General features: G+C 55.8%; 1 protein-coding gene across 5 annotated transcripts in view; it reads left to right on the plus strand.

Annotated features, from left to right (window-relative positions):
* Positions 1-2759: 2759 nt before the first annotated feature.
* The window catches only part of LOC122547671 (CD276 antigen-like), a 34220-nt gene continuing 9640 nt past the window's right edge, over positions 2760-27339 (plus strand). Inside the window, exons 1-5 of one of the 5 annotated variants that reach the window (XM_087980788.1) lie at positions 2760-2860; positions 23871-23948; positions 24698-25045; positions 25922-26209; positions 26766-26927. In XM_087980788.1, the coding sequence (XP_087836914.1) occupies positions 23882-23948; positions 24698-25045; positions 25922-26209; positions 26766-26905 (843 nt within the window). In that variant the 5' untranslated portion in view covers positions 2760-2860; positions 23871-23881 and the 3' untranslated portion in view covers positions 26906-26927. Of the gene's footprint in view, positions 2861-19265; positions 19478-23870; positions 23949-24697; positions 25046-25921; positions 26210-26765; positions 26928-27339 lie in introns of those variants that run through there. The other 4 variants (XM_087980789.1, XM_087980787.1, XM_087980785.1 and 1 more) reach the window with 4 other exon arrangements.

The following is a 27339-nucleotide window of genomic DNA, read 5'->3' on the forward strand; positions in this document are numbered from 1 at the left end:
ACTCCCTCAGCACTGACCCTCCGACAGTGCCCACTCCCTCAGCACTGACCCTCCGACAGTGCAGCACTCCCTCAGGACCGACCCTCCGACAGTGCGGCACTCCCTCAGCACTGACCCTCCGACAGTGCGGCACTCCCTCAGCACTGACCCTCCGACAGTGCGGCACTACCTCAGCACTGACCTCCGACAGTGCCCACTCCCTCATCACTGACCCTCCGACAGTGCCCACTCCCCCAGCACTGACCCTCCGACAGTGCCCACTCCCTCAGCACTGACCCTCCGACAGTGCCCACTCCCTCAGCACTGACCCTCCGACAGTGCCCACTCCCTCAGCACTGACCCTCCGACAGTGCCCAATCCCTCAGCACTGACCCTCAGACAGTGCCCACTCCAACAGTGCCCACTCCCTCAGCACTGACCCTCCGACAGTGCAGCACTCCCTCAGGACCGACCCTCCGACAGTGCCCACTCCCTCAGCACTGACCCTCTGACAGTGCGGCACTCCCTCAGCACTGACCCTCCGACAGTGCCCACTCCCTCAGCACTGACCCTCCGACAGTGCCCACTCCCTCAGCACTGACCCTCCGACAGTGCCCAATCCCTCAGCACTGACCCTCAGACAGTGCCCACTCCAACAGTGCCCACTCCCTCAGCACTGACCCTCCGACAGTGCAGCACTCCCTCAGGACCGACCCTCCGACAGTGCCCACTCCCTCAGCACTGACCCTCTGACAGTGCGGCACTCCCTCAGCACTGACCCTCCGATAGTGCCCACTCCCTCAGCACTGACCCTCCGACAGTGCCCATTCCCTCAGCACTGACCCTCCGACAGTGTGGCACTCCCTCAGCACTGACCCTCCGACAGTGCGGCATTCCCTCAGCACTGACCCTCCGACAGTGCCCACTCCCTCAGCACTGACCCTCCCACAGTGCCCACTCCCTCAGCACTGACCCTCCGACAGTGCTCACTCCCTCAGCACTGACCCTCCGACAGTGCCCACTCCCTCAGCACTGACCCTCCGACAGTGCCCACTCCCTCAGCACTGACCCTCCGACAGTGCCCACTCCCTCAGCACTGACCCTCCCACAGTGCCCACTCCCTCAGCACTGACCCTCCGACAGTGCTCACTCCCTCAGTACTGACCCTCCGACAGTGCCCACTCCCTCAGCACTGACCCTCCGACAGTGCCCACTCCCTCAGCACTGACCCTCCGACAGTGCCCACTCCCTCAGCACTGACCCTCCGACAGTGCCCACTCCCTCAGCACTGACCCTCCGACAGTGCCCACTCCCTCAGCACTGACCCTCCGACAGTGCCCACTCCCTCAGCACTGACCCTCAGACAGTGCCCACTCCCTCAGCACTGACCCTCCGACAGTGCAGCACTCCCTCAGGACCGACCCTCCGACAGTGCCCACTCCCTCAGCACTGACCCTCTGACAGTGCGGCACTCCCTCAGCACTGACCCTCTGATAGTGCCCACACCCTCAGCACTGACCCTCAGAGGGTGCCCACTCCAACAGTGCCCACTCCCTCAGCACTGACCCTCCGACAGTGCCCACTTCCTCAGCACTGACCCTCCGACAGTGCGGCACTCTCTCAGCACTGACCCTCCAACAGTGCCCACTCCCTCAGCACTGACCCTCTGACAGTGCGGCACTCCCTCAGCACTGACCCTCCAACAGTGCCCACTCCCTCAGCACTGACCCTCCGACAGTGCCCACTCCCTCAGCACTGACCCTCCGACAGTGCGGCACTCCCTCAGCACTGACCCTCCCACAGTGCCCACTCCCTCAGCACTGACCCTCCAACTGTGCCCACTCCCTCAGCACTGACCCTCCGACAGTGCCCACTCCCTCAGCACTGACCCTCCGACAGTGCGGCACTCCCTCAGCACTGACCCTCTGACAGTGCGGCACTCCCTCAGCACTGACCCTCCAACAGTGCCCACTCCCTCAGCACTGACCCTCCAACAGTGCCCACTCCCTCAGCACTGACCCTCCGACAGTGCCCACTCCCTCAGCACTGACCCTCCGACAGTGCCCACTCCCTCAGCACTGACTCTCCAACAGTGCCCACTCCCTCAGCACTGACCCTCTGACAGTGCGGCACTCCCTCAGCACTGACCCTCTGACAGTGCGGCACTCCCTCAGCACTGACCCTCCGACAGTGCCCACTCCCTCAGCACTGACCCTCCGACAGTGTGGCACTCCCTCAGCACTGACCCTCCGACAGTGACCACTCCCTCAGCACTGACCCTCCGACAGTGCCCACTCCCTCAGCACTGACCCTCCGACAGTGACCACTCCCTCAGCACTGACCCTCCGACAGTGCCCACTCCCTCAGCACTGACCCTCCGACAGTGTGGCACTCCCTCAGCACTGACCCTCCGACAGTGACCACTCCCTCAGCACTGACCCTCCAACAGTGCCCACTCCCTCACTACAGAGAGTGAGAGAGAGAGAGACAAAGGGACCGAAGGACCCGGGGAGAGAGATAGACAGAGAGAGGACCTGGTGAGAGAGAGAGAGAGAAAAACAGTGAGAGAGTGAGAGGGACAGAGAGACCGCAGGAGAGAGGGGAAAGAGAGAGAGTGTAGGGGGGAGAGAGAGGGAGGGACAGAGCAAGAAGGAGAGACAGATAGGGACAAAGAGACTAGGGGAGAGAGAGAGAGAGAGAGAGAGAGAGTGAATCACTGATTAACACAGCAAGACTGGGGGGGGGGGCGGAGGAATCTGTGTGCTTTGAATAAAATCTTTACACAATGCGGTGACTGTGACGGAACGGATTCCTAGGATTGCCAACACGCGGTACAGATGTGAATCAGAGCTGCGATCAGCAAGGAGTCAGCTCTAAGCAGGTATGTGACTCTCTCTTGTCTGTCTCTGTCTCTCTTTCTCTCTCTCTGTGTCCCTGTCTGTCTCTCTGTCTCTGTCAGAGAGTCACAGAGCTGTACAGCATAGACCCTTCGGCCAAACCCATCCATGCTGACCCAGACATCCTAACCTAATCTAGTCCCAGTTTCCAGCACTTAGTCCATATCCCTCTAACCCCTTCCTATTCATATCCCCATCCAAATGCCTTTTAAATGCTGTCATTGTACCAGCCTCCACCACTTCCTCTGGCAGCTCATTCCATACACGTACCACCCTCTGGGTGAAAAAGTTGCCCCTTAGGTCTCTTTCCCCTCTCACCCTAAACCTAGGCCCCACCCCCCACCCCCAGGGAAAAGACCTTGTCTATTTGTCTGTCCCAGTCTGTCTGTGGAGAGGGAAGCCACTGTTCGGTGAGCTTCAAGGGAACCCTGTCCAGTTCCCTGAGTTTCTTTCATGTCCGATCCCTCCCCTGTGATCCAGCAATAACAGAGACTTTGCTTACAGCTCTGGGGTGGGGAGGGGAGGTGGGGTGGACCCTCTCACACCCAGTTGACAGTCACGTCACCGATCCCCACGCTAACCCCCTCCCTGTGACATCAGCCTGCATTGATTTGAAATGGTTCATAGCGCGGTGACTGAGTGTTGGCGGTGGAGAGAGGGCAGGTTTGTGGGTGTGGTCCCAATCGAGGGGGAGTGGGGGGGGGGGGGAGAGGGGGGGCTGCTTTCTTCCTGGACGGTGTTGAGCTTCTTGAGTGTTGTCGGAGCTCCCTGGCTGTATTGCCTAGTGTCTACCTGAACAGGTTAAACAGCTCCAGGATAAACAGATTGGTGCATGTGTCCCACATACCCAGAGCGATTAAGCCAGGCCGGGGACCAAAGGCAGTGCCAATACAAACTTTATTTGGAAATGAGTCACAATAGCCTTTTCAATTCTCTCTTATCCTATTCATCCCCTCGGCCTGACCATACTTCCTGTGTATCCTGTAGATTAGGGCAATCTCTCTCTCTCTCTCTCTCCCGCTCTCTCTCTCTCTGTGACTTGTGAAGTTGTTTCTCTCTCTCACTGTCTCGCTCTCTACAAACAGAGAGCTCATATCTTCCTTTCCAATCTGTTCCAGGTGTCCAGGGAAGCCTCCCATATTTTTGTCCCTTTATCCTGTAGTCTCTGGACCTTGCTATTTGGAGCCAGCCAATCGGGGTGGTGGGGGGGGGGGGGTTCCTGTTTAACCACTGACCAGATGGTTTTGCTAATCACTGAATGTGCTGGTGGTGTTTGTTCCGTTGTTTCGGAACAAAGGAAAATGTCCAGCCCAGGAACAGGCCCTTCGGCCCTCCAAGCCTGAGCCGATCCAAATCTACTATCTAAACCTGTCGGTCAATCCCTAAGCATCTGTATCCCTCTGCTCCCCACCTACTCCTGCATCTGTCCAGACGCATCTTAAATGAATCTACCGTGCCCGCGTCTACCACCTCTGCTGGCAACGCATTCCAAACGCCCACCACCCTCTGTGTGAAAAACGTAAGGGTTTTCAGAGTCTGGCTCCTCCTTGGTGCGCTGCACCTCTGTTTTGATTGGCTCAGGAGATCCCTCTGTCCAGGATGACTGTTTCCAGGGTGTCTCCTCACGCAGTGGGGTCCTGGTGTTGCAACTTCCACGTTTTACTCGAACAATGTGCCCAGGGTCCCACACCGTTCAGCCAAGTTAACAATCTCTGTGCGTTAGGGGTTAGTTATACCACCGCGCTCCAGTCTTGTACCTTATAGAGTCACGTACAACGGAAACAGACCCTTCGGCCCAGCCCGTCCATGCTGACCCAGATATCCCAACCCAATCTAGTCCCCACCTGCCAGCACCCGGCCCATATCCCTCCAACCCCTTCCTATTCATGTCCCCATCCAGATGCCTTTTAAATGCTGTCATTGTACCAGCCTCCATCACTTCCTCTGGCAGCTCATTCCACACACGTACCACCCTCTGGGTGAAAACGTTGCCCCTTAGGTCTCTTTTATATCTTTCCCCTCTCACCCTAAACCTATGCCCCTCTAGTTCTGGACTCCCCCATCCCAGGGAAAAGACCTTGTCTATTTACCCTATCCATGCCCCTCATGATTTTATAAACCTCTATAAGGTCACCCCTCAGCCTCCGACGCTCCAGGGAAAACAGCGCCAGCCTGTTCAGCCTCTCCCTGTAGCTCAATGGTAAGGTCCTGTGTAGTGTTGTCAGACAGAGAGACCTTGGAGTGCAGGTTCATAGCTCCTTGAAAGTGGAGTCGCAGGTAGATAGGATAGTGAAGAAGGCGTTTGGTATGCTTTCCTTTATTGGTCAGGGTATTGAGTACAGGAGTTGGGAGGTCATGTTGCGGCTGTACAGGACATTGGTTAGGCCACTGTTGGAATATTGCGTTCAATTCTGGTCTCCCTGCTACAGGAAATATGTTTCTATTCTCTAAAGAGTGAAAAAAATGATTTCTAAAGATGCAAATTCTCTGAAACTGGAAGGTTTGAGCTACAGGGAGAGGCTGAACAGGCTGGGACTGTTTTCCCCCGGAGCGCCGGAGGCTGAGGGGTGACCCTATAGAGGTTCATAAAATCATGAGGGGGGATGGAGAGGGTGAACACACAATAGGAGGAAGTCAGGACGGCAGATGCTGGAAATCAGAGTCGAGAGTGTGGCGCTGGAAAAGCACAGCAAGTCAGGCAGCATCCGGGGAGCGGCAGAGTTGAGAAATAGACAATAGTCCTGGGATCTTTGTCCAGTTGCAAACTTGTTTTTATATTTTTGATGACATATCAAGATTTCTTAAAAGAGAAATTGGTCCTACGTTGTCAAAGCCATCAGATTTAAATTTAATAAGCCTTTGGCAACTAAGTGCCTGGTTCAAATTGATTGGCTAAATACAAAGGACTCTGCTTGACCTGCTGGCTGTATAGCCTTTCCATAGAAATCTTTCAGTTCTGGCTCTCTGTTCCTGCAAACGTTTAAAGTGCTGCTCACACACACCCTGTTTAAATGTCAAAGTACTCAAAAGCAACACAACATCTTTTAAAAAAACCACGACGTGACCTCACAATCTATAAATACTTGATCCAATGTCGCAACAACTATGCCTTGTAATTACCCAGAACGTAAACCATTGTCCGGGAGTATCTGGATTCCATCAATTACATTAACCTGCAATGAAAGGTTCATCTCAGCTACGGGTGTTTCAGCACTGACCCTCCGACAGTGCGGCACTCCCTCAGCACTGACCCTCCGACAGTGCCCACTCCCTCAGCACTGACGCTCCGACAGTGCCCACTCCCTCAGCACTGACCCTCCGACAGTGCCCACTCCCTCAGCACTGACCCTCTGACAGTGCCCACTCCCTCAGCACTGACCCTCCGACAGTGCCCACTCCCTCAGCACTGACCCTCCGACAGTGCCCACTCCCTCAGCACTGACCCTCCGACAGTGCCCACTCACTCCGCACTGACCCTCCAACACTGTGGCACTCCCTCAGCACTGACCCTCTGACAGTGCCCACTCCCTCAGCACTGACCCTCCGATAGTGCCCACTCCCTCAGCACTGACCCTCCGACACACTCCCTCAGCACTGACCCTCCGACAGTACCCACTCCCTCAGCACTGACCCTCCGACACATTCCCTCAGCACTGACCCTCCGACAGAGCCCACTCCCTCAGCACTGACCCTCCGACAGTGCGGCACTCCCTCAGCACTGACCCTCCGACAGTGCCCACTCCCTCAGCACTGACCCTCCGACAGTGCCCACTCCCTCAGCACTGACCCTCCGACAGTGCCCACTCCCTCAGCACTGACCCTCCGACAGTGCCCACTCCCTCAGCACTGACCCTCCGACAGTGCCCACTCCCTCAGCACTGACTCTCCGACAGTGCCCACTCACTCTGCACTGACCCTCCAACACTGTGGCACTCCCTCAGCACTGACCCTCCATCAGTGCCCACTCCCTCAGCACTGACCCTCCGATAGTGCCCACTCCCTCAGCACTGACCCTCCGACACACTCCCTCAGCACTGACCCTCCGACAGTACCCACTCCCTCAGCACTGACCCTCCGACACATTCCCTCAGCACTGACCCTCCGACAGTGCCCACTCCCTCAGCACTGACCCTCCGACAGTGCGGCACTCCCTCAGCACTGACCCTCCGACAGTGCCCACTCCCTCAGCACTGACCCTCCGACAGTGCCCACTCCCTCAGCACTGACCCTCCGACAGTGCGGCACTCCCTCAGCACTGACCCTCCGACAGTGCCCACTCCCTCAGCACTGACCCTCCGACAGTGCCCACTCCCTCAGCACTGACCCTCCGACAGTGCCCACTCCCTCAGCACTGACCCTCCGACAGTGCCCACTCCCTCAGCACTGACCCTCCGACAGTGCCCACTCCCTCAGCACTGACCCTCCGACACACTCCCTCAGCACTGACCCTCCGACAGTACCCACTCCCTCAGCACTGACCCTCCGACACATTCCCTCAGCACTGACCCTCCGACAGTGCCCACTCCCTCAGCACTGACCCTCCGACAGTGCCCACTCCCTCAGCACTGACCCTCCGACAGTGCCCACTCCCTCAGCACTGACCCTCCGACAGTACGGCACTCCCTCAGCACTGACCCTCCGACAGTGCCCACTCCCTCAGCACTGACCCTCCGACAGTACGGCACTCCCTCAGCACTGACCCTCCGACAGTGCCCACTCCCTCAGCACTGACCCTCCGATAGTACGGCACTCCCTCAGCACTGACCCTCCGACAGTACGGCACTCCCTCAGCACTGACCCTCCGACAGTGCCCACTCCCTCTGCACTGACCCTCCGACAGTACGGCACTCCCTCAGCACTGACCCTCCGATAGTACGGCACTCCCTCAGCACTGACCTTCCGACAGTGCTCACTCCCTCAGCACTGACCCTCCGACAGTGCAGCACTGACCCTCAGCACTGACCCTCCAACAGTGCCCACTCCCTCAGCACTGACCCTCCGACAGTGCCCACTCCCTCAGCACTGACCCTCCGACAGTGCGGCACTCCCTCAGCATTGACCCCCCGACAGTGCCCAGTCCCTCAGCACTGACCCTCCGACAGTGCCCAGTCCCTCAGCACTGACCCTCCGACAGTGCCCACTCCCTCAGCACTGACCCTCCGACATTGCCCACTCCCTCAGCACTGACCCTCCGACAGTGCCCACTCCCTCAGCACTGACCCTCCGACAGTGCTCACTCCCTTAGCACTGACTCTCCGACAGTGCCCACTCCCTCAGCACTGACCCTCCGACAGTACGGCACTCCCTCAGCATTGACCCTCTGACAGTGCCCACTCCCTCAGCACTGACCCTCCGACAGTGCCCACTCCCTCAGCACTGACCCTCCAACAGTGCGGCACTCCCTCAGCATTGTCCCCCCGACAGTGCCCACTCCCTCAGCCCTGACCCTCCGACAGTGCAGCACTCCCTCAGCACTGACCCTCCGACAGTGCCCACTCCCTCAGCACTGACCCTCCGAGAGTGCAGCACTCCCTCAGCACTGACCCTCCGACAGTGCCCACTCCCTCAGCACTGACCCTCCGACCGTGCAGCACTCCCTCAGCACTGACCCTCCGACAGTGCCCACTCCCTCAGCACTGACCCTCCGACAGTGCCCACTCCCTCAGCACTGACCCTCCGACAGTGCGGCACTCCCTCAGCACTGACCCTCCGACAGTGCCCACTCCCTCAGCACTGACCCTCCGACAGTGCCCATCCCTCGGCACTGACCCTCCGACAGTGCCCACTCCCTCAGCACTGACCCTCCGACAGTGCCCACTCCCTCAGCACTGACCCTCCGACAGTGCCCACTCCCTCAGCACTGACCCTCCGACAGTGCCCACTCCCTCAGCACTGACCCTCCGACACACTCCCTCAGCACTGACCCTCCGACAGTACCCACTCCCTCAGCACTGACCCTCCGACACATTCCCTCAGCACTGACCCTCCGACAGTGCCCACTCCCTCAGCACTGACCCTCCGACAGTGCCCACTCCCTCAGCACTGACCCTCCGACAGTGCGGCACTCCCTCAGCACTGACCCTCCGACAGTGCCCACTCCCTCAGCACTGACCCTCCGACAGTGCCCATCCCTCGGCACTGACCCTCCGACAGTGCCCACTCCCTCAGCACTGACCCTCCGACAGTGCCCACTCCCTCAGCACTGACCCTCCGACAGTGCCCACTCCCTCAGCACTGACCCTCCGACAGTGCCCACTCCCTCAGCACTGACCCTCCGACACACTCCCTCAGCACTGACCCTCCGACAGTACCCACTCCCTCAGCACTGACCCTCCGACACATTCCCTCAGCACTGACCCTCCGACAGTGCCCACTCCCTCAGCACTGACCCTCCGACAGTGCCCACTCCCTCAGCACTGACCCTCCGATAGTACGGCACTCCCTCAGCACTGACCCTCCGACAGTGCCCACTCCCTCAGCACTGACCCTCCGACAGTACGGCACTCCCTCAGCACTGACCCTCCGACAGTGCCCACTCCCTCAGCACTGACCCTCCGATAGTACGGCACTCCCTCAGCACTGACCCTCCGACAGTGCCCACTCCCTCTGCACTGACCCTCCGACAGTACGGCACTCCCTCAGCACTGACCCTCCGATAGTACGGCACTCCCTCAGCACTGACCCTCCGACAGTGCTCACTCCCTCAGCACTGACCCTCCGACAGTGCAGCACTGACCCTCAGCACTGACCCTCCAACAGTGCCCACTCCCTCAGCACTGACCCTCCGACAGTGCCCACTCCCTCAGCACTGACCCTCCGACAGTGCGGCACTCCCTCAGCATTGACCCCCCGACAGTGCCCAGTCCCTCAGCACTGACCCTCCGACAGTGCCCAGTCCCTCAGCACTGACCCTCCGACAGTGCCCACTCCCTCAGCACTGACCCTCCGACATTGCCCACTCCCTCAGCACTGACCCTCCGACAGTGCCCACTCCCTCAGCACTGACCCTCCGACAGTGCCCACTCCCTTAGCACTGACTCTCCGACAGTGCCCACTCCCTCAGCACTGACCCTCCGACAGTACGGCACTCCCTCAGCATTGACCCTCTGACAGTGCCCACTCCCTCAGCACTGACCCTCCGACAGTGCCCACTCCCTCAGCACTGACCCTCCAACAGTGCGGCACTCCCTCAGCATTGTCCCCCCGACAGTGCCCACTCCCTCAGCCCTGACCCTCCGACAGTGCAGCACTCCCTCAGCACTGACCCTCCGACAGTGCCCACTCCCTCAGCACTGACCCTCCGACAGTGCAGCACTCCCTCAGCACTGACCCTCCGACAGTGCCCACTCCCTCAGCACTGACCCTCCGACCGTGCAGCACTCCCTCAGCACTGACCCTCCGACAGTGCCCACTCCCTCAGCACTGACCCTCCGACAGTGCCCACTCCCTCAGCACTGACCCTCCGACAGTGCGGCACTCCCTCAGCACTGACCCTCCGACAGTGCCCACTCCCTCAGCACTGACCCTCCGACAGTGCCCATCCCTCGGCACTGACCCTCCGACAGTGCCCACTCCCTCAGCACTGACCCTCCGACAGTGCCCACTCCCTCAGCACTGACCCTCCGACAGTGCCCACTCCCTCAGCACTGACCCTCCGACAGTGCCCACTCCCTCAGCACTGACCCTCCGACAGTGCCCACTCCCTCAGCACTGACCCTCCGACACACTCCCTCAGCACTGACCCTCCGACAGTACCCACTCCCTCAGCACTGACCCTCCGACACATTCCCTCAGCACTGACTCTCCGACAGTGCCCACTCCCTCAGCACTGACCCTCCGATAGTACGGCACTCCCTCAGCACTGACCCTCCGACAGTACGGCACTCCCTCAGCACTGACCCTCCGACAGTGCCCACTCCCTCAGCACTGACCCTCCGACAGTACGGCACTCCCTCAGCACTGACCCTCCGACAGTGCCCACTCCCTCAGCACTGACCCTCCGATAGTACGGCACTCCCTCAGCACTGACCCTCCGACAGTACGGCACTCCCTCAGCACTGACCCTCCGACAGTGCCCACTCCCTCTGCACTGACCCTCCGACAGTACGGCACTCCCTCAGCACTGACCCTCCGATAGTACGGCACTCCCTCAGCACTGACCCTCCGACAGTGCTCACTCCCTCAGCACTGACCCTCCGACAGTGCAGCACTGACCCTCAGCACTGACCCTCCAACAGTGCCCACTCCCTCAGCACTGACCCTCCGACAGTGCCCACTCCCTCAGCACTGACCCTCCGACAGTGCGGCACTCCCTCAGCATTGACCCCCCGACAGTGCCCAGTCCCTCAGCACTGACCCTCCGACAGTGCCCACTCCCTCAGCACTGACCCTCCGACATTGCCCACTCCCTCAGCACTGACCCTCCGACAGTGCCCACTCCCTCAGCACTGACCCTCCGACAGTGCCCACTCCCTTAGCACTGACTCTCCGACAGTGCCCACTCCCTCAGCACTGACCCTCCGACAGTACGGCACTCCCTCAGCATTGACCCTCTGACAGTGCCCACTCCCTCAGCACTGACCCTCCGACAGTGCCCACTCCCTCAGCACTGACCCTCCAACAGTGCGGCACTCCCTCAGCATTGTCCCCCCGACAGTGCCCACTCCCTCAGCACTGACCCTCCGACAGTGCAGCACTCCCTCAGCACTGACCCTCCGACAGTGCCCACTCCCTCAGCACTGACTCTCCGACAGTGCAGCACTCCCTCAGCACTGACCCTCCGATAGTGCCCACTCCCTCAGGACTGACCCTCCGACAGTGCCCACTCCCTCAGCACTGACCCTCCGACAGTGCCCACTCCCTCAGCACTGACCCTCCGACAGTGCCCACTCCCTCAGCACTGACCCTCCGACAGTGCCCACTCCCTCAGCACTGACCCTCCGACCGTGCAGCACTCCCTCAGCACTGACCCTCCGACCGTGCAGCACTCCCTCAGCACTGACCCTCCGACCGTGCAGCACTCCCTCAGCACTGACCCTCCGACAGTGCCCACTCCCTCAGCACTGACCCTCCGACAGTGCAGCACTCCCTCAGCACTGACCCTCCGACAGTGCAGCATTGTTTCAGTGTTAGTTGCGTCTGTGTAGCGTGGGTTTGATTGTAGAGGGATCTGTCGTTTCCCTGAGGTATGGGCTCTGATACAGAGTCGGGCAGTGTTGGGGGAGCGTGGGAGAGGGCTGACAAGTGGCCAGCGATCTGATCCTGAGTCAGGACTGGAGTGGGTGTGCGACCATGACTGGGATTTCCAAATTGTAATGTCTCACTAAAGAGTTCAAATGATTGTGGAAATCTCAGTCTGTGTGTGTTGTGACTCAATATTTTCCTTGAAATATTTTCCAGAGAGCAGTGTGCTATTAGCAGTTATTGGAATTACACATACTGGGTACAGTCCGAATCAAAATGGGATCTGGACTAGATGGGCCAATGGGCTGAGAAGTGGCAGATGGAGTTTAATTCAGATAAATGCGAGGTGCTGCATTTTGGGAAAGCAAATCTTAGCAGGACTTATACACTTAATGGTAAGGTCCTGGGGAGTGTTGCTGAACAAAGAGACCTTGGAGTGCAGGGTCATAGCTCCTTGAAAGTGGAGTCGCAGGTAGATAGGATAGTGAAGAAGGCGTTTGGTATGCTTTCCTTTATTGGTCAGAGTATTGAGTACAGGAGGTGGGAGGTCATGTTGCGGCTGAACAGGACATTGGTGAGACCACTGTTGGAATATTGCGTGCAATTCTGGTCTCCTTCCTATCGGAAAGATGTTGTGAAACTTGAAAGGGTTCAGAAAAGATTTACAAGGATGTTGCCAGGGTTGGAGGGTCTGAGCTACAGGGAGAGGCTGAACAGGCTGGGGCTGTTTTCCCTGGAGCGTCAGAGGCTGAGGGGTGACCTTATAGAGGTTTACAAAATTATGAGGGTCATGGATAGGGTAAATAGACAAAGTCTTTTCCCTGGGATGGGGGAGTCCAGAACTAGAGGGGCATGGGTTTAGGGTGAGAGGGGAAAGATATAAAAGAGACCTAAGGGGCAACTTTTTCACCCAGAGGGTGGTATGTGTATGGAATGAGCTGCCAGAGGAAGTGGTGGAGGCTGGTACAATGACAGCATTTAAAAGGCATCTGGATGGGGACATGAATAGGAAAGGTTTGGAGGGATATGGGCCGGGTGCTGGCAGGTGGGACTAGATTAGTTTAGGATATCTAGTCGGCATAGACAGGTTGGACCGAAGGGTCTGTTTCTGTGCTGTACATCTGTCTCTCACTCTCTCTCGGAGAAAGTGAGGATTGCAGATGCTGGAGAGTCAGAGTTAAAAGGTGTGGCACTGGGAAAATAGAACAGGAGTTCCTGATGAAGAGCTCTTGCCTGAAACATCAACATCTCCTGCTCCTCGGATGCTACCTGACCTGCTGTGCTTTTCCAGCGCTACCTTTCTCAACTCTGACCCGCGTTGTCTATTTGTCTCTCTCTCTCTATCTCTCTCTGTCTCTCTCTGACTCAGTCTCTCTGTCTCTCTCTCTATCTCTCTCTGTCTGTCTCTGACTCAGTCTCTCTCAGTGTCTCTCTCTCCCTCTCTCTGTCTCTCTCAGTCTCTCAATGTCTCTATCTCAGTCTCTCTCCGTCTCTCTCTCTCACTCTGTCTCTTTCTCAGTTTCTCTCTCTGTCTCTCTCTGTCTCTGACTCAGTCTCTCTGTCTCTCTCAATGTCTCTCTCTCTCAGTCTCTCTCTCCCTCTCTCTCAGTCACTCTCCGTCTTTCTCAGTTTCTCTCTTACTGTCTCTCTCTCTCTCAGTCTCCCTCTCTCTGTCTCTGTGTCTCTCTGTCGTGTCTCATTGTCTCTCCCTCTGTGTCTCTCCCTCTTTCTGTCTCTCTCTGTTTTTCTCTCTGTGTCTCTGTCTCTGTCTCTCTCTCATCTCTCTGTCAGTCTCTCTTTCTCTCAGTCTCTTGCTCTGTCTCTCTCTTTCTGTATCTGACTCTCTCTGTGTCTCTCACTGTCTCTCCCTCAGGCTCTCTCTCAGTGTCTCTCTCTTTCTGTGCCTGACTCTGTGTGTCTCCCTCCCTCTCGCTCTCTCTCTCTCTCTCTCTGTCTCTCACCGTGCGCTGTTGTAAAGCCAGGGCCCAGAGCAGCATTCTCTCGGAGAGTGAATGTTTTAACGAGACGGGTGTAAACCAGAATTCCAGCTATTGGAGCTTTAAGAGTTTGGGTTTTTTTGTCAGGCGTACGGTGAAAAGTGTATAATCCCATCCCACACGACACCACCTTAGATACAAAGATACCCAGGTACAAATTCCTGAGGTCCAAAGCAGAAATAGAGAGAGAGTGAGTTAAACCGTTAAACACTGCAGACCATCATAGAATAAATACAAAAATAAAACTAAAGTTCTTCCTAACATAAACTTAGAAACTTAAAGAAATAAGTCAATCAATCAACAATCTTTCCTGAGAGTTTATCCATAAAGGGCCCCAACTTTCTCTGTCTCGCTCACTCTCTGATCGCTTCCGGGTAACTCCCTCTGGCTGACACCAAGGTTGGCTGGATAGTGGACAGTGACGATGGTTATCTGAGATTACAAAGAGATGCTGAACAGTTGGGTCAATGGGTTGAGGAGGGGCAGATGGAATTTAATCTAGATAAATGCGAGGGGTTGCATTTTAGTTTACACAGTTAATGCTGGGGCCCTGGGCGGTGCTGGGGGACAGAGGGACCGAGGGATTCAGGGACATAATCCCTTTGGAGTTTGTGTCACACACAGACAGGGGGGTTACAAAGGGGTTTCACACACTCCCCTTCATTGCTCAGCCCTTTGAGTGTCGGAGTTGGGGACGTCACGTTGGGGTTGTACAGGACATTGGTGAGGCCCCTTCTGGAATACTGTGTCCCGTTCCGGTCTCCCTGTTATAGGAAGGATATTATTAAACTGGAGAGGGTTCCGGAGAGATTTCCCAGGATGTGGCCGGGAATGGGAGGGTTGGAGTTATAAAGAAAGGCTGGATAGGCTGGGAGTTTTTTCCCCGGAGCGTCGGAGGCTGAGGGGTGACCTTATAGAGGTTTATAAAATCATGAGGGGGACAGAGAGGGTGAATGGTGGGTGTCTATTCCCCCAGGGTGGGGGGGATTGAAGACCAGGGGGGCACATGTTTAAGGGGAGAGGAGAGAGATTTAAAAAAGACACGAGGGGCAACTGTTTTCCCCCGGGGGTGGTCCGTGTGTGGAATGACCTTCCTGAGGAAGTTGGGGGGGGGGGGTGGGGAGACAGTTACAACGCTTGAAAGGGATTTGGATAAGGACATGGACAGGAAAGGGTTGGAGGGAGATGGGCCAGGAGCAGGCAGGGAGGGGACTAGGTTAGTTTGGGGATTAGGGTCAGCAGGGACTGGATGGGCCGAAGGGTCTGTTTCTGAGCTGTGTGACTCTGTGATACTAGAGCGTTCCCCGTGGTGTTCGGATTTCCAGCATCTGCAGTTTTAGCCACTTGTGGACAATGTATTAGTAAATTTGCAGATGATACTAAAGTCGGTAGAGTAGTGGACAGTGTGGAAGAATGTTACAGGTTGTAGGGGGACTTGGATAAACTGCAGAATTGGGCTGAGGGGTGGCAAATGGAGTTCAACGCAGCTAAATGTGAGGTGATGCACTTTGGGAAGAATAACAGGAAGGCAGAGTACTGGGTCAATGGAAAGATTCTTGGTCGTGTGGGTGTGCAGAGGGATCTTGGAGTCCCATGTACACAGATCCCTGAAAGTTGCCCCCCAGGTGGATAGTGCTGTTAAGAAGGCAATACGGTGTGTTAGGTTTCATTGGGAGAGGGATTGAGTTCTGGAACCGCAATATCATGCTGCAACTATACAAAACGCTGGTGCGGCCACACTTGGAATATTGCGTGCAGTTCTGGTCCCCATATTTCGGGAAGGATGTGGAAGCATTGGAAAAGGTGCAGAGGAGATTTACCAGGATGTTGCCTGGTCTGGAGGGAAGGTCTTATGAGGAAAGGCTGAGAGACTTGGGTCTGTTCTCACTGGAGAGAAGGCGGCTAAGGGGGGGATTTGATAGAGACGTACAAGATGATCAGAGGATTAGATAGGGTAGACAGTGAGAGTCTTTTTCCTGGGATGATGACATCAGCTTGTACGAGGGGGCATAACTACAAATTGAAGGGTGATAGAGCACGTTGGCACAGTGGTTAGCACTGCTGCCTCACAGCGCCAGAGACCCGGGTTCAATTCCTGCCTCAGGCGACTGACTGTGTGGAGTTTGCACATTCTCCCCGTGTCTGCGTGGGTTTCCTCTGGGTTCTCCGGTTTCCTCCCACAGTCCAGAAATGTGCAGGTTAGGTGAATTGGCCGTGCTGAATTGCCCGTAGTGTTAGGTGAAGGGGTAAATGTAGGGGAATGGGTCTGGGTGGGTTACGCTTCGGCGGGTCGGTGTGGACTTGTTGGGCCGAAGGGCCTGTTTCCACACTGTAATGTAATCTAATCTAACCTAATCTAATTTAAGACAGATGTCAGAGGCAGATGTCAGTGGTAAGGGTGTGGAATACCCCACCTGCTAATGTAGTTAACCCAGTCACATGAGGGAGATTTAAACAATCCTTGGATAAGCACATGGATGATGATGGGATAGTGTAGGGGGATGGGCTGAGAATAGTTCCCAGGTTGGCGCAACATCGGGGGCCGAAGGGCCTGTTCTGCGCTGGATTGTTCTACATTCCAGGTCTAAGGTGTCAGAGTGAAGGTTGGATTATCAGAACAGGGGCTGAGTGGGAGGTGCTGAGAAACATCTAGGGCAGATGGTTAGGATTAAAATAAATCCCAAAATTCACTCTGACCACATTTCACAAGAGGATAAAAATACACCCCGACCATTTGTCATGAAACGTCGACAGTTCGGCAAACAGGCCAGATTCCAAGCTGAATTCCTGAAACCGTTCAGGAAAAGGTTCCAAGCAGACCAGCAGGAGTTTGTTCACAAGATGACGTTCACTTTCTGGAGCAACACTGAGGCATCCCTGAGGCAGAGCTGATTTAAAGAGGGTCATCTCCAGCGTCGCTCCTCGCCACATCACCCGGCAGCTCCTCAGAAGTCTGGGATCCAGGCTGGACACCCAATTCCCCAGCTGGAGGCCTTCGCACGGACACAGGCCGGCGTCTGGACAGATGGGGAGATGCCAGTGACTCGGTGCCCAAAGAGCAGCACCAAGAGAGTGCAGGAGGCAGCTGGCATACGCAACTCAACCCTGGTGCCACCCCCCAGACCCTACAACAATTGCCTTCGGAAACAGCAAGTGATAGGACAGTCTGGAATGAATCACTGATCAGATCTAACCTCTGCAAACCCACAGGTTCTGGAATGGTTGGATTTGATTTATCATTATCACGTGTACCGAGATACAGTGGAAAGTATTATTTTGCCTGCATTACAGACAAATCATACCTTACAGTGTGACAGCTGTAAGAGGAGGTGCACAGAGAGATTATAACTCGAATAGGTGGGAGGGCAGGACTGTCAGTGTAAAAACAGCAAGGAGGAAGGTGTTCCTCAACCTGTTGGTGCCTGTGTTTATGCTTTTGTATCTTCTCCCAGCTGGAAGAGGGTGGTACCGGGGTTGGAGGGGTCTTTGATGGTGATGTTGACTACTTTACCGAGGCAGTGGGAGGTGTAGATGTTCAAGAGGGCACGGTAATGCCCCATTATCCCTCAGGAGGCTCAGGATATTCAGCACCCTCACCGAATTCTCCAGACACACCACCAACAGCACACTGTCCCACTGCGTCACAGGCCGGTACGGCAACTGCTCTGCCCAGGGGCCGTGAGCAACTACAGGAGGAGGATGCCATTGACCACCCTCTGAGACAAAGAACAGGAAATGACATCACCACAGGAAATGACATCACCAACCCAAAGAAACTCAAACATCCTACCTCTAGGGTGAGAGGGGAAAGATATAAAAGAGACCAAAGGGGCAACCTTTTCACCCAGAGGGTGGTGCGTGTATGGAATGAGCTGCCAGAGGAAGTGGTGGGGGCTGGTACAATGACAGCATTTAAGAGGCATCTGGATGGGGACATGAATAGGAAGGGTTTGGAGGGATATGGGCCAAGTGCTGGCAGGTGGGACTAGATTGGGTTGGGGTATCTGGGTCAGCATGGACGGGTTGGACTGAAGGGTCTGTTTCCATGCTTTACATCTCAATGACTCTATATAAATAGAAAGCGGGCTACACCACCAGTGCCTCGTCCGGAGGCTCACTGAAGATGTTACCTAGTGTGGTGACGAAACATCTGAAGATGAACCTTCTAGCTCAGCGAGCAAACCTACATCCAGAAGGTGGTGTGCACAACCCAGACCATCCCGGGAACCAACCTCCCGTGCGTGGACTCCACTTACACAGCTCACTGCTGCAGGAAGGGCTGCTAACATCATCAAAGACCCTTCCCACCCCGGGAATGATCTCCAATGGTACAGAAGCTTGGAACAGGAACAGTTCCTTCCCAGCCGTTACCAGGCTGATGAGTGGACCTCTCCAATTCAAATCGAATGTTGAGCTCCCTGTGCAGCTGTAGCCCTGGATACCTCGGTCTGGCTAAATACCCCGGGGTGGCACGATGGCTCAGTGGTTAGCACTGCTGCCTCACAGCGTCAGGGACCCGGGTTCGATCCCACCCTCGGGCGACTGTCTGTGTGGAGTTTGCACATTCTGCCCCCGTGTCTGCGCGGGTTTCCTCCGGGTGCTCCGGTTTCCGCCCACATTCCAAAGACGTGCAGGTCAGGGTGGATTGGCCGTGGGAAATTGCCCGTAGTGTTAGGTGCATTAGTCAGAGGTGGGTGGGTTGCTCTTCGGAGGGCCGGTGTGGACCTGTTGGGCCGAAGGGCCTGCTTCCACACTGTAGGGGATCTAATCAGATCTGCATGCCCTGGTTTGCCACGATCTGCCTGTGTTGCTCACAAAACAAAACGTTTCACTGTACTTAGGTACACGGGCCTCCAATAAATCAAACCGAACAGACTCAGTGGATGGAAGACTGGTGTGTGACAGAACTGGACAGACACATGAATAACTGCGACTCAGTGAGAATGAAACGGAATGATTTGTTTGGGTGTTCCATCTTAAATGGCAAGGCAGAGTTCATACAAAGCTGGAAGTCAGCCAAACTCATACACTCCAGACCCTCAGATTCACAGCCAGGGTTTACTGTCAGAACCATTTCAAGTTGCAACCAAACACTTTGAAAAGCCAACGCTGAGGAGTTGCCCCTTTAAATGGACGTCATTGACTCAACTCCCTCAATCTGTTAATCACCAAACGAAGCCAACTGAGAGGGATGGGGATGAAGGCGTTTCGTCGGCTTGCTTTTGTTGGTCAGCGCGTTGAGGACAGGAGACGCTGAGGACGGCAGATGCTGGAGATCAGAGTCGAGAGTGTGGTGCTGGAAAAGCGCAGCAGGTCGGGCAGTGTCCGAGGAGCAGGAGAGTCGACGTTTCAGGCCAGAGCCCTTCATCAGGAATATACTGTAGGAGTTGGGAGGTCATGTTGCTGCTGCACAGAACATTGGTTAAGCCTTGTTTGGAATATTGTGTGTTGGGGCAAGGATGTTATGAAACTTAAAAGGGTTCAGAAAAGATATACAAATATGTTGGAGGGTTTGAGCTACAGGGAGAGGCTGAACAGACTGGGGCTGTTTTCCCTGGAGCGTCGGAGGCTGAGGGGTGAGCTTATAGAGGTTTATAAAATCATGAGAGGCTGTACCAAAAAACCTTGGAGTGCAGGTTCATAGCTCCTTGAAAGTGGAGTCCCAGGTAGATAGGATAGTGAAGGAGACGTTTGGTATGCTTTCCTTTATTGGTCAGAGTATTGAGTACAGGAGTTGGGAGGTCATCTTTTCCCTGGGGTGGGGGAGTCCAGAACTAGAGGAAATAGTTTTAAGGTGAGAGGGGAAAGATATAAAAGAGACCTAAGGGGCAACTTTTTCATCCAGAGGGTGGTACGTGTGTGGAATGAGGTGCCAGAGGAAGTGGTGGAGGCTGGTACAATGACAGCATTTAAAAGGCACCTGGATGGGGACATGAATAGGAAGGGGTTGGAGGGATATGGGCCGGGTGCTGGCAAATGGGACTGGATTAATTTAGGATATCTGAGTCAGCATGGATGTGTTGGGCTGAAGGGTCTATTTCCGTTCTGTACATCGCTATGACTCTGTGAGTCCCAAGACAGGGACAGCATGGGGTTAGATACAGAGTAAAGCTCCCTCTACACTGTCCCCTCCATCAAACACTCCCAGGGACAGGGACAGCACGGGGTTAGATACAGAGTAAAGCTCCCTCTACACTGTCCCCGCATCAAACACTCCCAGACAGGGACAGCATGGGATTAGATACAGAGGAAAGCTCCCTCTACACTGTCCCTCATCAAACACTCCCAGGGACAGGGACAGCAGAGGGTTAGATACAGAGTAAAGCTCCCTCTACACTGTCCCCCCATCAAACACTCCCAGGGACAGGGATGGCATGGGTTTAGATACAGAGTAAAGCTCCCTCTACACTGTCCCCCCATCAAACACTCCCAGGGACAGGGACAGCACAGGGTTAGATACAGAGTAAAGCTCCCTCTACACTGTCCCCCCATCAAACACTCCCAGGGACAGGGATGGCATGGGTTTAGACACAGAGTAAAGCTCCCTCTACACTGTCCCCCCATCAAACACTCCCAGGGACAGGGACAGTATGGGGTTAGATACAGAGTAAAGCTCCCTCTACACTGTCACTCCATCCCAGGGACAGGGACAGCACAGGGTTAGATACAGAGTAAAGCTCCCTCTACACTGTCCCCCATCAAACACTCCCAGGTACAGGGACAGCACAGGGTTAGATACAAAGTAAAGCTCCCTCTACACTGTCCCCCATCAAATACTCCCAGGGACAGGGACAGCACGGGGTTAGATACAGAGTAAAGCTTCCTCTACACTGTTCCCCCATCAAACACTCCCAGGGACAGGGACAGCACGGGGTTAGATACAGAGTAAAGCTCCCTCTACACTGTCCCCCATCAAACACTCCCAGGGACAGGGACAGCACGGGGTTAGATACAGAGTAAAGCTCCAGGCTGGAGGAGGGAGTTATGAATGGCCTCCTCCTGTTCCTGTGTGTTCTATCCCTCTCTAATAGAGTAATTCATGAGTCAATAATTCTCACGGAAAAGATGTCAAACCTGCGGATATCCCCCCCCCTCCCTCCCTCACCTGCACGCAGGGCCCCAAACACTCCTTCCAGGGGAGACAGAGGGTCACCCAGTCACCGCCCATTTCAATTCCCCTTCCCACTCCCTCTCCGACAACAGCAGCCTTGGCTTCTTCCAGTGCCACAACAAACCCAACCTCATCCGCCCCCTGGGCAGCCTCCAGCCCGGGGGGACTCAACATTGAGTTCTCCAATTTCAAATTCCCTCCGTCATCATCCCCCCCCCCCGACACCCTTCCCAGCCCCTCCCCCTCCCTCCCAGCCACCAACCGGGTCCATTCCTCCCATTGACCAACTGGGTCATACCCTTTGCCTGTCCTCAACTTCACATAAACCAAATCATCCGCCGACATTTCCGCCACCTCCAAACGGACGCCACCACCAGGGATATATTTCCTTCCCCACCCCTTTCCGCCTTCCGCAAAGACCGTTCCCTCCGTGACTACCTGGTCAGGTCCACGCCCCCCCTCCGACCCACCCTCCCATCCTGGCACTTTCCCCTGCCACCGCAGGAACTGTAAAACCTGTGCCCACACCTCCTCCCTCACCTCCATCCAAGGCCCTAAAGGAGCCTTCCACATCCATCAAAGTTTTACCTGCACGTCCACTAATATCATTTATTGTATCCGTTGCTCCCGATGCGGTCTCCTCTACATTGGGGAGACTGGGCGCCTCCTAGCAGAGCGCTTTAGGGAACATCTCCGAGACACCCGCACCAATCAACCAAATCGCCCCGTGGCCCAACATTTCAACTCCCCCTCCCACTCTGCCGAGGACATGGAGGTCCTGGGCCTCCTTCACCGCCGCTCCCTCACCACCACACACCTGGAGGAAGAACGCCTCATCTTCTGCCTCGGAACACTTCAACCCCAGGGCATCAATGTGGACTTCAACAGCTTCCTCATTTCCCCTTCCCCCACCTCACCCTAGTTCTAAACTTCCAGCTCAGCACTGTCCCCATGACTTGTCCTACCTGCCTATCTCCCTTCCCATCTATCCACTCTACCCTCCTCTCTGACCTATCACATCCATCCCCACCCCCCCATTCACCCATCATACTCTCAGCTCCCTTCTCCGCATCCCCACCCCCGTCCCATTTATCTCTCCACCCCCGAGGCTCCCAGCCTCATCCCTGATGAAAGGGCTTTTGCCCAAAATGTCGATGTTCCTGCCCCTCGGTTGCTGCCTGGCCGGCTGTGCTTTTCCGGCACCACACTCTCTAATCTAGACTCTGGTCTCCAGCGTCTGCAGTCCTCCCTTTCAGCCCACAGCCCCCAACACCCCCTCTATCTGCAGCTCCCCCCTATACCCACACCCCCAGTCCTGTAGAAGGGTGACACATGAAATGTTGCCTTCTCCACCTCCTGGCTCTCTGGAATCAATGACCATCCGTTCAGTGAATTGTGCCACACGCGGTCCTGTCTATTTCACAGTAAGTTTGTCGTGACAAAATGGGACGAGCAGAGAATAATAACTGTTCGAACACAACACAGCGTTTCTGAAAAACACCATTCATTCAGCAAGTTCAGTTTCATCTGTATTCACTCCATCCCCACATCAACAACAGATGCACTGTTTCCAACGTCAGAGACAATCTGAGGGAACACACCAGTGGCTGTTTCGGAGCCAGACTGCTGTGTCAGACAACTCAGAGTGAGGCCAGCAGCATCGCAGCTCACTTATCTCAGTCACGCCCCTCTACTGAGGTTCACTCAGCCTGGGATTAAACCAAGAGCAGTCATCTCTCTCCCACTGCTCAGGGAGTGGGCACTGTCGGAGGGTCAGTGCTGAGGGAGTGGGCACTGTCGAAGGGTCAGTGCTGAGGGAGTGGGCACTGTCGGAGGGGCAGTGCTGAGGGAGTGGGCAATGTCGGAGGGTCAGTGCTGAGGGAGTGGGCACTGTCGGAGGGTCAGTGCTGAGGGAGTGGGCACTGTCGGAGGGGCAGTGCTGAGGGAGTGGGCACTGTCGGAGGGTCAGTGCTGAGGGAGTGGGCACTGTCGGAGGGTCAGTGCTAAGGGAGTGGGCACTGTCGGAGGTTCAGTGTTGAGGGAGTGGGCACTGTCGGAGGGTCAGTGCTGAGGGAGTGGGCACTGTCGGAGGGTCAGAGCTGAGGGAGTGGGCACTGTCGGAGGGTCAGTGCTGAGGGAGTGGGCACTGTCGGAGGGACAGTGCTGAGGGAGTGGGCACTGTCGGAGGGACAGTGCTGAGGGAGTGGGCACTGTCGGAGAGTAAGTGCTGAGGGAGTGGGCACTGTCAGAGGTTCAGTGCTGAGGGAATGCCGCACTGTCGGAGGGTCAGTGCTGAGGGAGTGGGCACTGTCGGAGGGTCAGTGCTGAGGGACTGCCGCACTGTCGGAGGGTCAGTGCTAAGGGAGTGGCCACTGTCGGAGGGTCAGTGCTGAGGGAGTGGGCACTGTCGGAGGGTCAGTGCTGAGGGAGTGCCGCACTGTCGGAGGGTCAGTGCTGAGGGAGTGCCGCACTGTTGGAGGGTCAGTGCTGAGGGAGTGGGCACTGTCGGAGGGTCAGTGCTGAGGGAGTGCCGCACTGTCGGAGGGTCAGTGCTGAGGGAGTGCCGCACTGTTGGAGGGTCAGTGCTGAGGGAGTGCCGCACTGTCGGAGGGTCAGTGCTGAGGGAGTGCCGCACTGTCGGAGGGTCAGTAAGGTTTGTCAGTAGAGTGAGGAATGACCACATTGCATTGGTTTCTGTTGCAGGAATGTGAACAATGAGTGAAGGTGATTTCCATTCCTTCTGGCTCCCTCCCATCTTCATCTTACAGCTCACTCTGCTCAGTGAGTATCTCCAACCGTTAACCCAGCGAGTTACACAGGGACAGCACGGGGTTAGATACGGAGTAAAGCTCCCTCTACACTGTCCCCCCATCAAACACTCCCAGGGACAGGGACAGCACGGGGTTAGATACAGAGTAAAGCTCCCTCTACACTGTCCCCACATCAAACACTCCCAGGGACAGGGACAGCACAGGGTTAGATACAGAGTAAAGCTTCCTTTACACTGTCCCCCCATCAAACACTCCCAGGACAGGGACAGCACGGGGTTAGATACAGAGTAAAGCTCCCTCTACACTGTCCCCACATCAAACACTCCCAGGGACAGGGACAGCACGGGGTTAGATACAGAGTAAAGCTCCCTCTACACTGTCCCCCCATCAAACACTCCCAGGGACAGGGACAGCACAGGGTTAGATACAGAGTAAAGCTCCCTCTACACTGTCCCCCATCAAACACTCCCAGGGACAGGGACAGCACGGGGTTAGATACAGAGTAAAGCTCCCTCTACACTGTCCCCCATCAAACACTCCCAGGGACAGGGACAGCACGGGGTTAGATACAGAGTAAAGCTCCCTCTACACTGTCCCCCATCAAACACTCCCAGGGACAGGGACAGCACGGGGTTAGATACAGAGTAAAGCTCCCTGTACACTGTCCCCCATCAAACACTCCCAGGGACAGGGACAGCACGGGGTTAGATACAGAGTAAAGCTCCCTGTACACTAACAGACTGTGTTGTTCTGGTGCAGGTTTGGTGAGGGGCACCGTTCCTGTGATTGTTGCTGAGTTTGGCCGAGATGTGACCATCCCGTGTACATTCCAACCTGACCGTGACTCTCCCCTGCGTTACCTGGTGTTAACCTGGCAGCTTTCTGCCTCTGCCCGCGTGACTCACAGTTACTACTACCAGACAGAGCAGCTGGCACAGCAGGATCCCATGTTCCACAATCGGACCCAGCTCTTCGTGCAGGAGCTAGCACAGGGGAACGCCTCACTGCGGCTGAGGGCTGTGCGCCTGGAGGACCAGGCTGACTATCTGTGTTCCGTTAGCACCATGCTCCACCGCAGCTCTCACACTGTCAGCCTGCGTGTCGCAGGTAATATCAACAACTCTCACCTTCATTCGTATAGCACCCTCTCCCCACACCACAGCAACTTGGCACCCCATCCCCCGATGCCAGCACACACACACACACACCCTTCACAGGAGCCACTGTCCAGGCTGGCCTGGAGTGCGGGCTGCTCACACACACATCCACACTCACACACACACAATTACACACTGACTCTCTTACACACACACTCTGACTCACACTCATTTATACACTTACACTCAATTACACTTACTCTCACATTTTTATTTACATACACTCTCGCGCACACTCATTTACCCAATCATACTCTCTCACACTCTTGCACACACTCTCACACACAAACTTAGTCTCACACACACTCTTTCACACAAACACGTATACTCACTCTCTCACACTCATTCTCACACTTAATTAACCTCTCATACTCACACTCCAGCACACACGCGCACACACACACTCAGACACACACACACACACACTCACACTCGGACATTACCAAAAAGACACTCAGAACAACTCACATAAACAGACACTCTCAAAAAACACATCCTCTCACATTCCAGCCAGTGGGGAGTATTCCCTCACCCTCCTGCCTTGGGCCTTGTCGATGGTGGGACAGGCTTTGGGGGGAGTCAGGAGGGGAGTTACTCGGTGCAGGATTCCCAGCCTCTGACCTGCTCTTGGAGCCGCTGGGTTGATGTGGTGGGTCCTGGTGGGTTTCTGGTCGATGGTAACCCCCAGGATGTTGAGAGTTGGGGTATGGGATTCCACGGGGGCTGCTTTGTCCCTGGGGAGGAGGGAGGGGCTGTTTGTGGGTGTGGGGCCGACTGTAGGAGGGTACTTTAAGAATCTGCTCTCTCTCTGCGTTGACCTCTCCAGCTCCGTACAGTGAACCGAAGGTGACCTTTGACCTGGGCAACTGCTCGGGCCCCGGGCTGGTCAACGTGTCCAGTTCAGGGGGGTATCCGAAACCGGAGGTGGGGTGGATCGCTGCGGGATGGAACAACGTGACCAAGGAGAGCAGGACGGCGTTCTGGACTGGCAGGAGGGGACTGTACTCCATAATTAGCAGCATTCCCATCCGCCTGGGGCCCGCCAGCAATTACACCTTCGTCCTGGAGAACCCCCTCCTGGGGCAGCACATGGTCAGGCCCCTGGCCATCGTGGGTGAGTCGGAGCGGGCGGGGCGGCGGGGGATGTTCTCGATTCTCTCGAGTGGGTTCCACTCTCCCACAGCCTGGGAAACTAGAACGGGAGACGTGAGCACGTCTGTCCCGCGGCGAGATCGAACACCCGCGATCAGAACAATTGGCGCGCCCAAGGGGGCACTGTTCTGGATTGGTTTGAGATCGACATGCTCAGAGAAGGGACCGGTCTAGATCGGTTCTAGATCAGCATGGTCAGGGAGGGGACAGTTCCAGATCAGTCAGCTCAGAGGGGGGACTGTCCTAGATCAGCATGGTCAGAGATTCAAAGGTTCTAGATCAGCACACTCAGACATGGGACTGTTCTAGATCAGTGGGTCCCAAGAGGGGGGACTGCTCTAGATCGACACTCTCAGAATGGAGACAGCTCTAGATTAGACCGAAAGGTTCCCGAGGGTGGAGGTATCTGAGGACTGTCGGAAGAGGAGGGGGGTGGGGGTGGGGAGTAGTGTCTATTGTTTGGGAGTCTGATTCCACCCCCACCCCCTGGTGGGTTTTTTTATCCTCTGTTGTTGCAGGTTCCTGCCACGGGGAGGCGATCTCACCTGGACACAGGCTGCACCTTTGCTATGGCCTGACCGTGGCTGTGCTAGTGACCATCTCTCTCTGCCTCGGGTATCTCCTCCTTCAGAGCCACAGGAAATCCAGGAGGAATTGAACTCTGAGTGAGTCAGGACTCGGTGAGGGCACGCAGTCTGCATCCTACCGGCCCTCTCCCTTCCTCCTCTCCCCTCCCTTCCTCCCCCTGTCCCTTAACTGTAACAAAAGAACCTAACGTAACGTTCCCTAAACACTCAGCGGCATTCAGAATGTATTGACCAACAGAAAACTACCCCCCCACCTTTGGCTCCGAAGGGGCAACCGCCGAAGATAGTAGAAGTCAGGGACAGCATTAACGCGAAGGAATATGTGATGAAGATTAATGGGAATCCCAGCAGAGGATAACTAAAACAGCAACAAGAGAGCAGAAGATGAAATAGGAGAGTAAGCTTGCTAGAAATCTAAAAGAAGATTGCAAGAGTTTCTTTCAATATCCAAAAGGCAAAAGAGAGGGAGAGGCAGGAATCAGTGCAAAGCCCAAGGCTGAGATGT

The sequence above is a fragment of the Chiloscyllium plagiosum genome, unplaced genomic scaffold, assembly GCF_037043375.1.
Source record: "Chiloscyllium plagiosum isolate Xiang-an unplaced genomic scaffold, Cpla_swu_hap1 HiC_scaffold_38, whole genome shotgun sequence".
NCBI classification, from domain to species: domain Eukaryota; kingdom Metazoa; phylum Chordata; class Chondrichthyes; order Orectolobiformes; family Hemiscylliidae; genus Chiloscyllium; species Chiloscyllium plagiosum.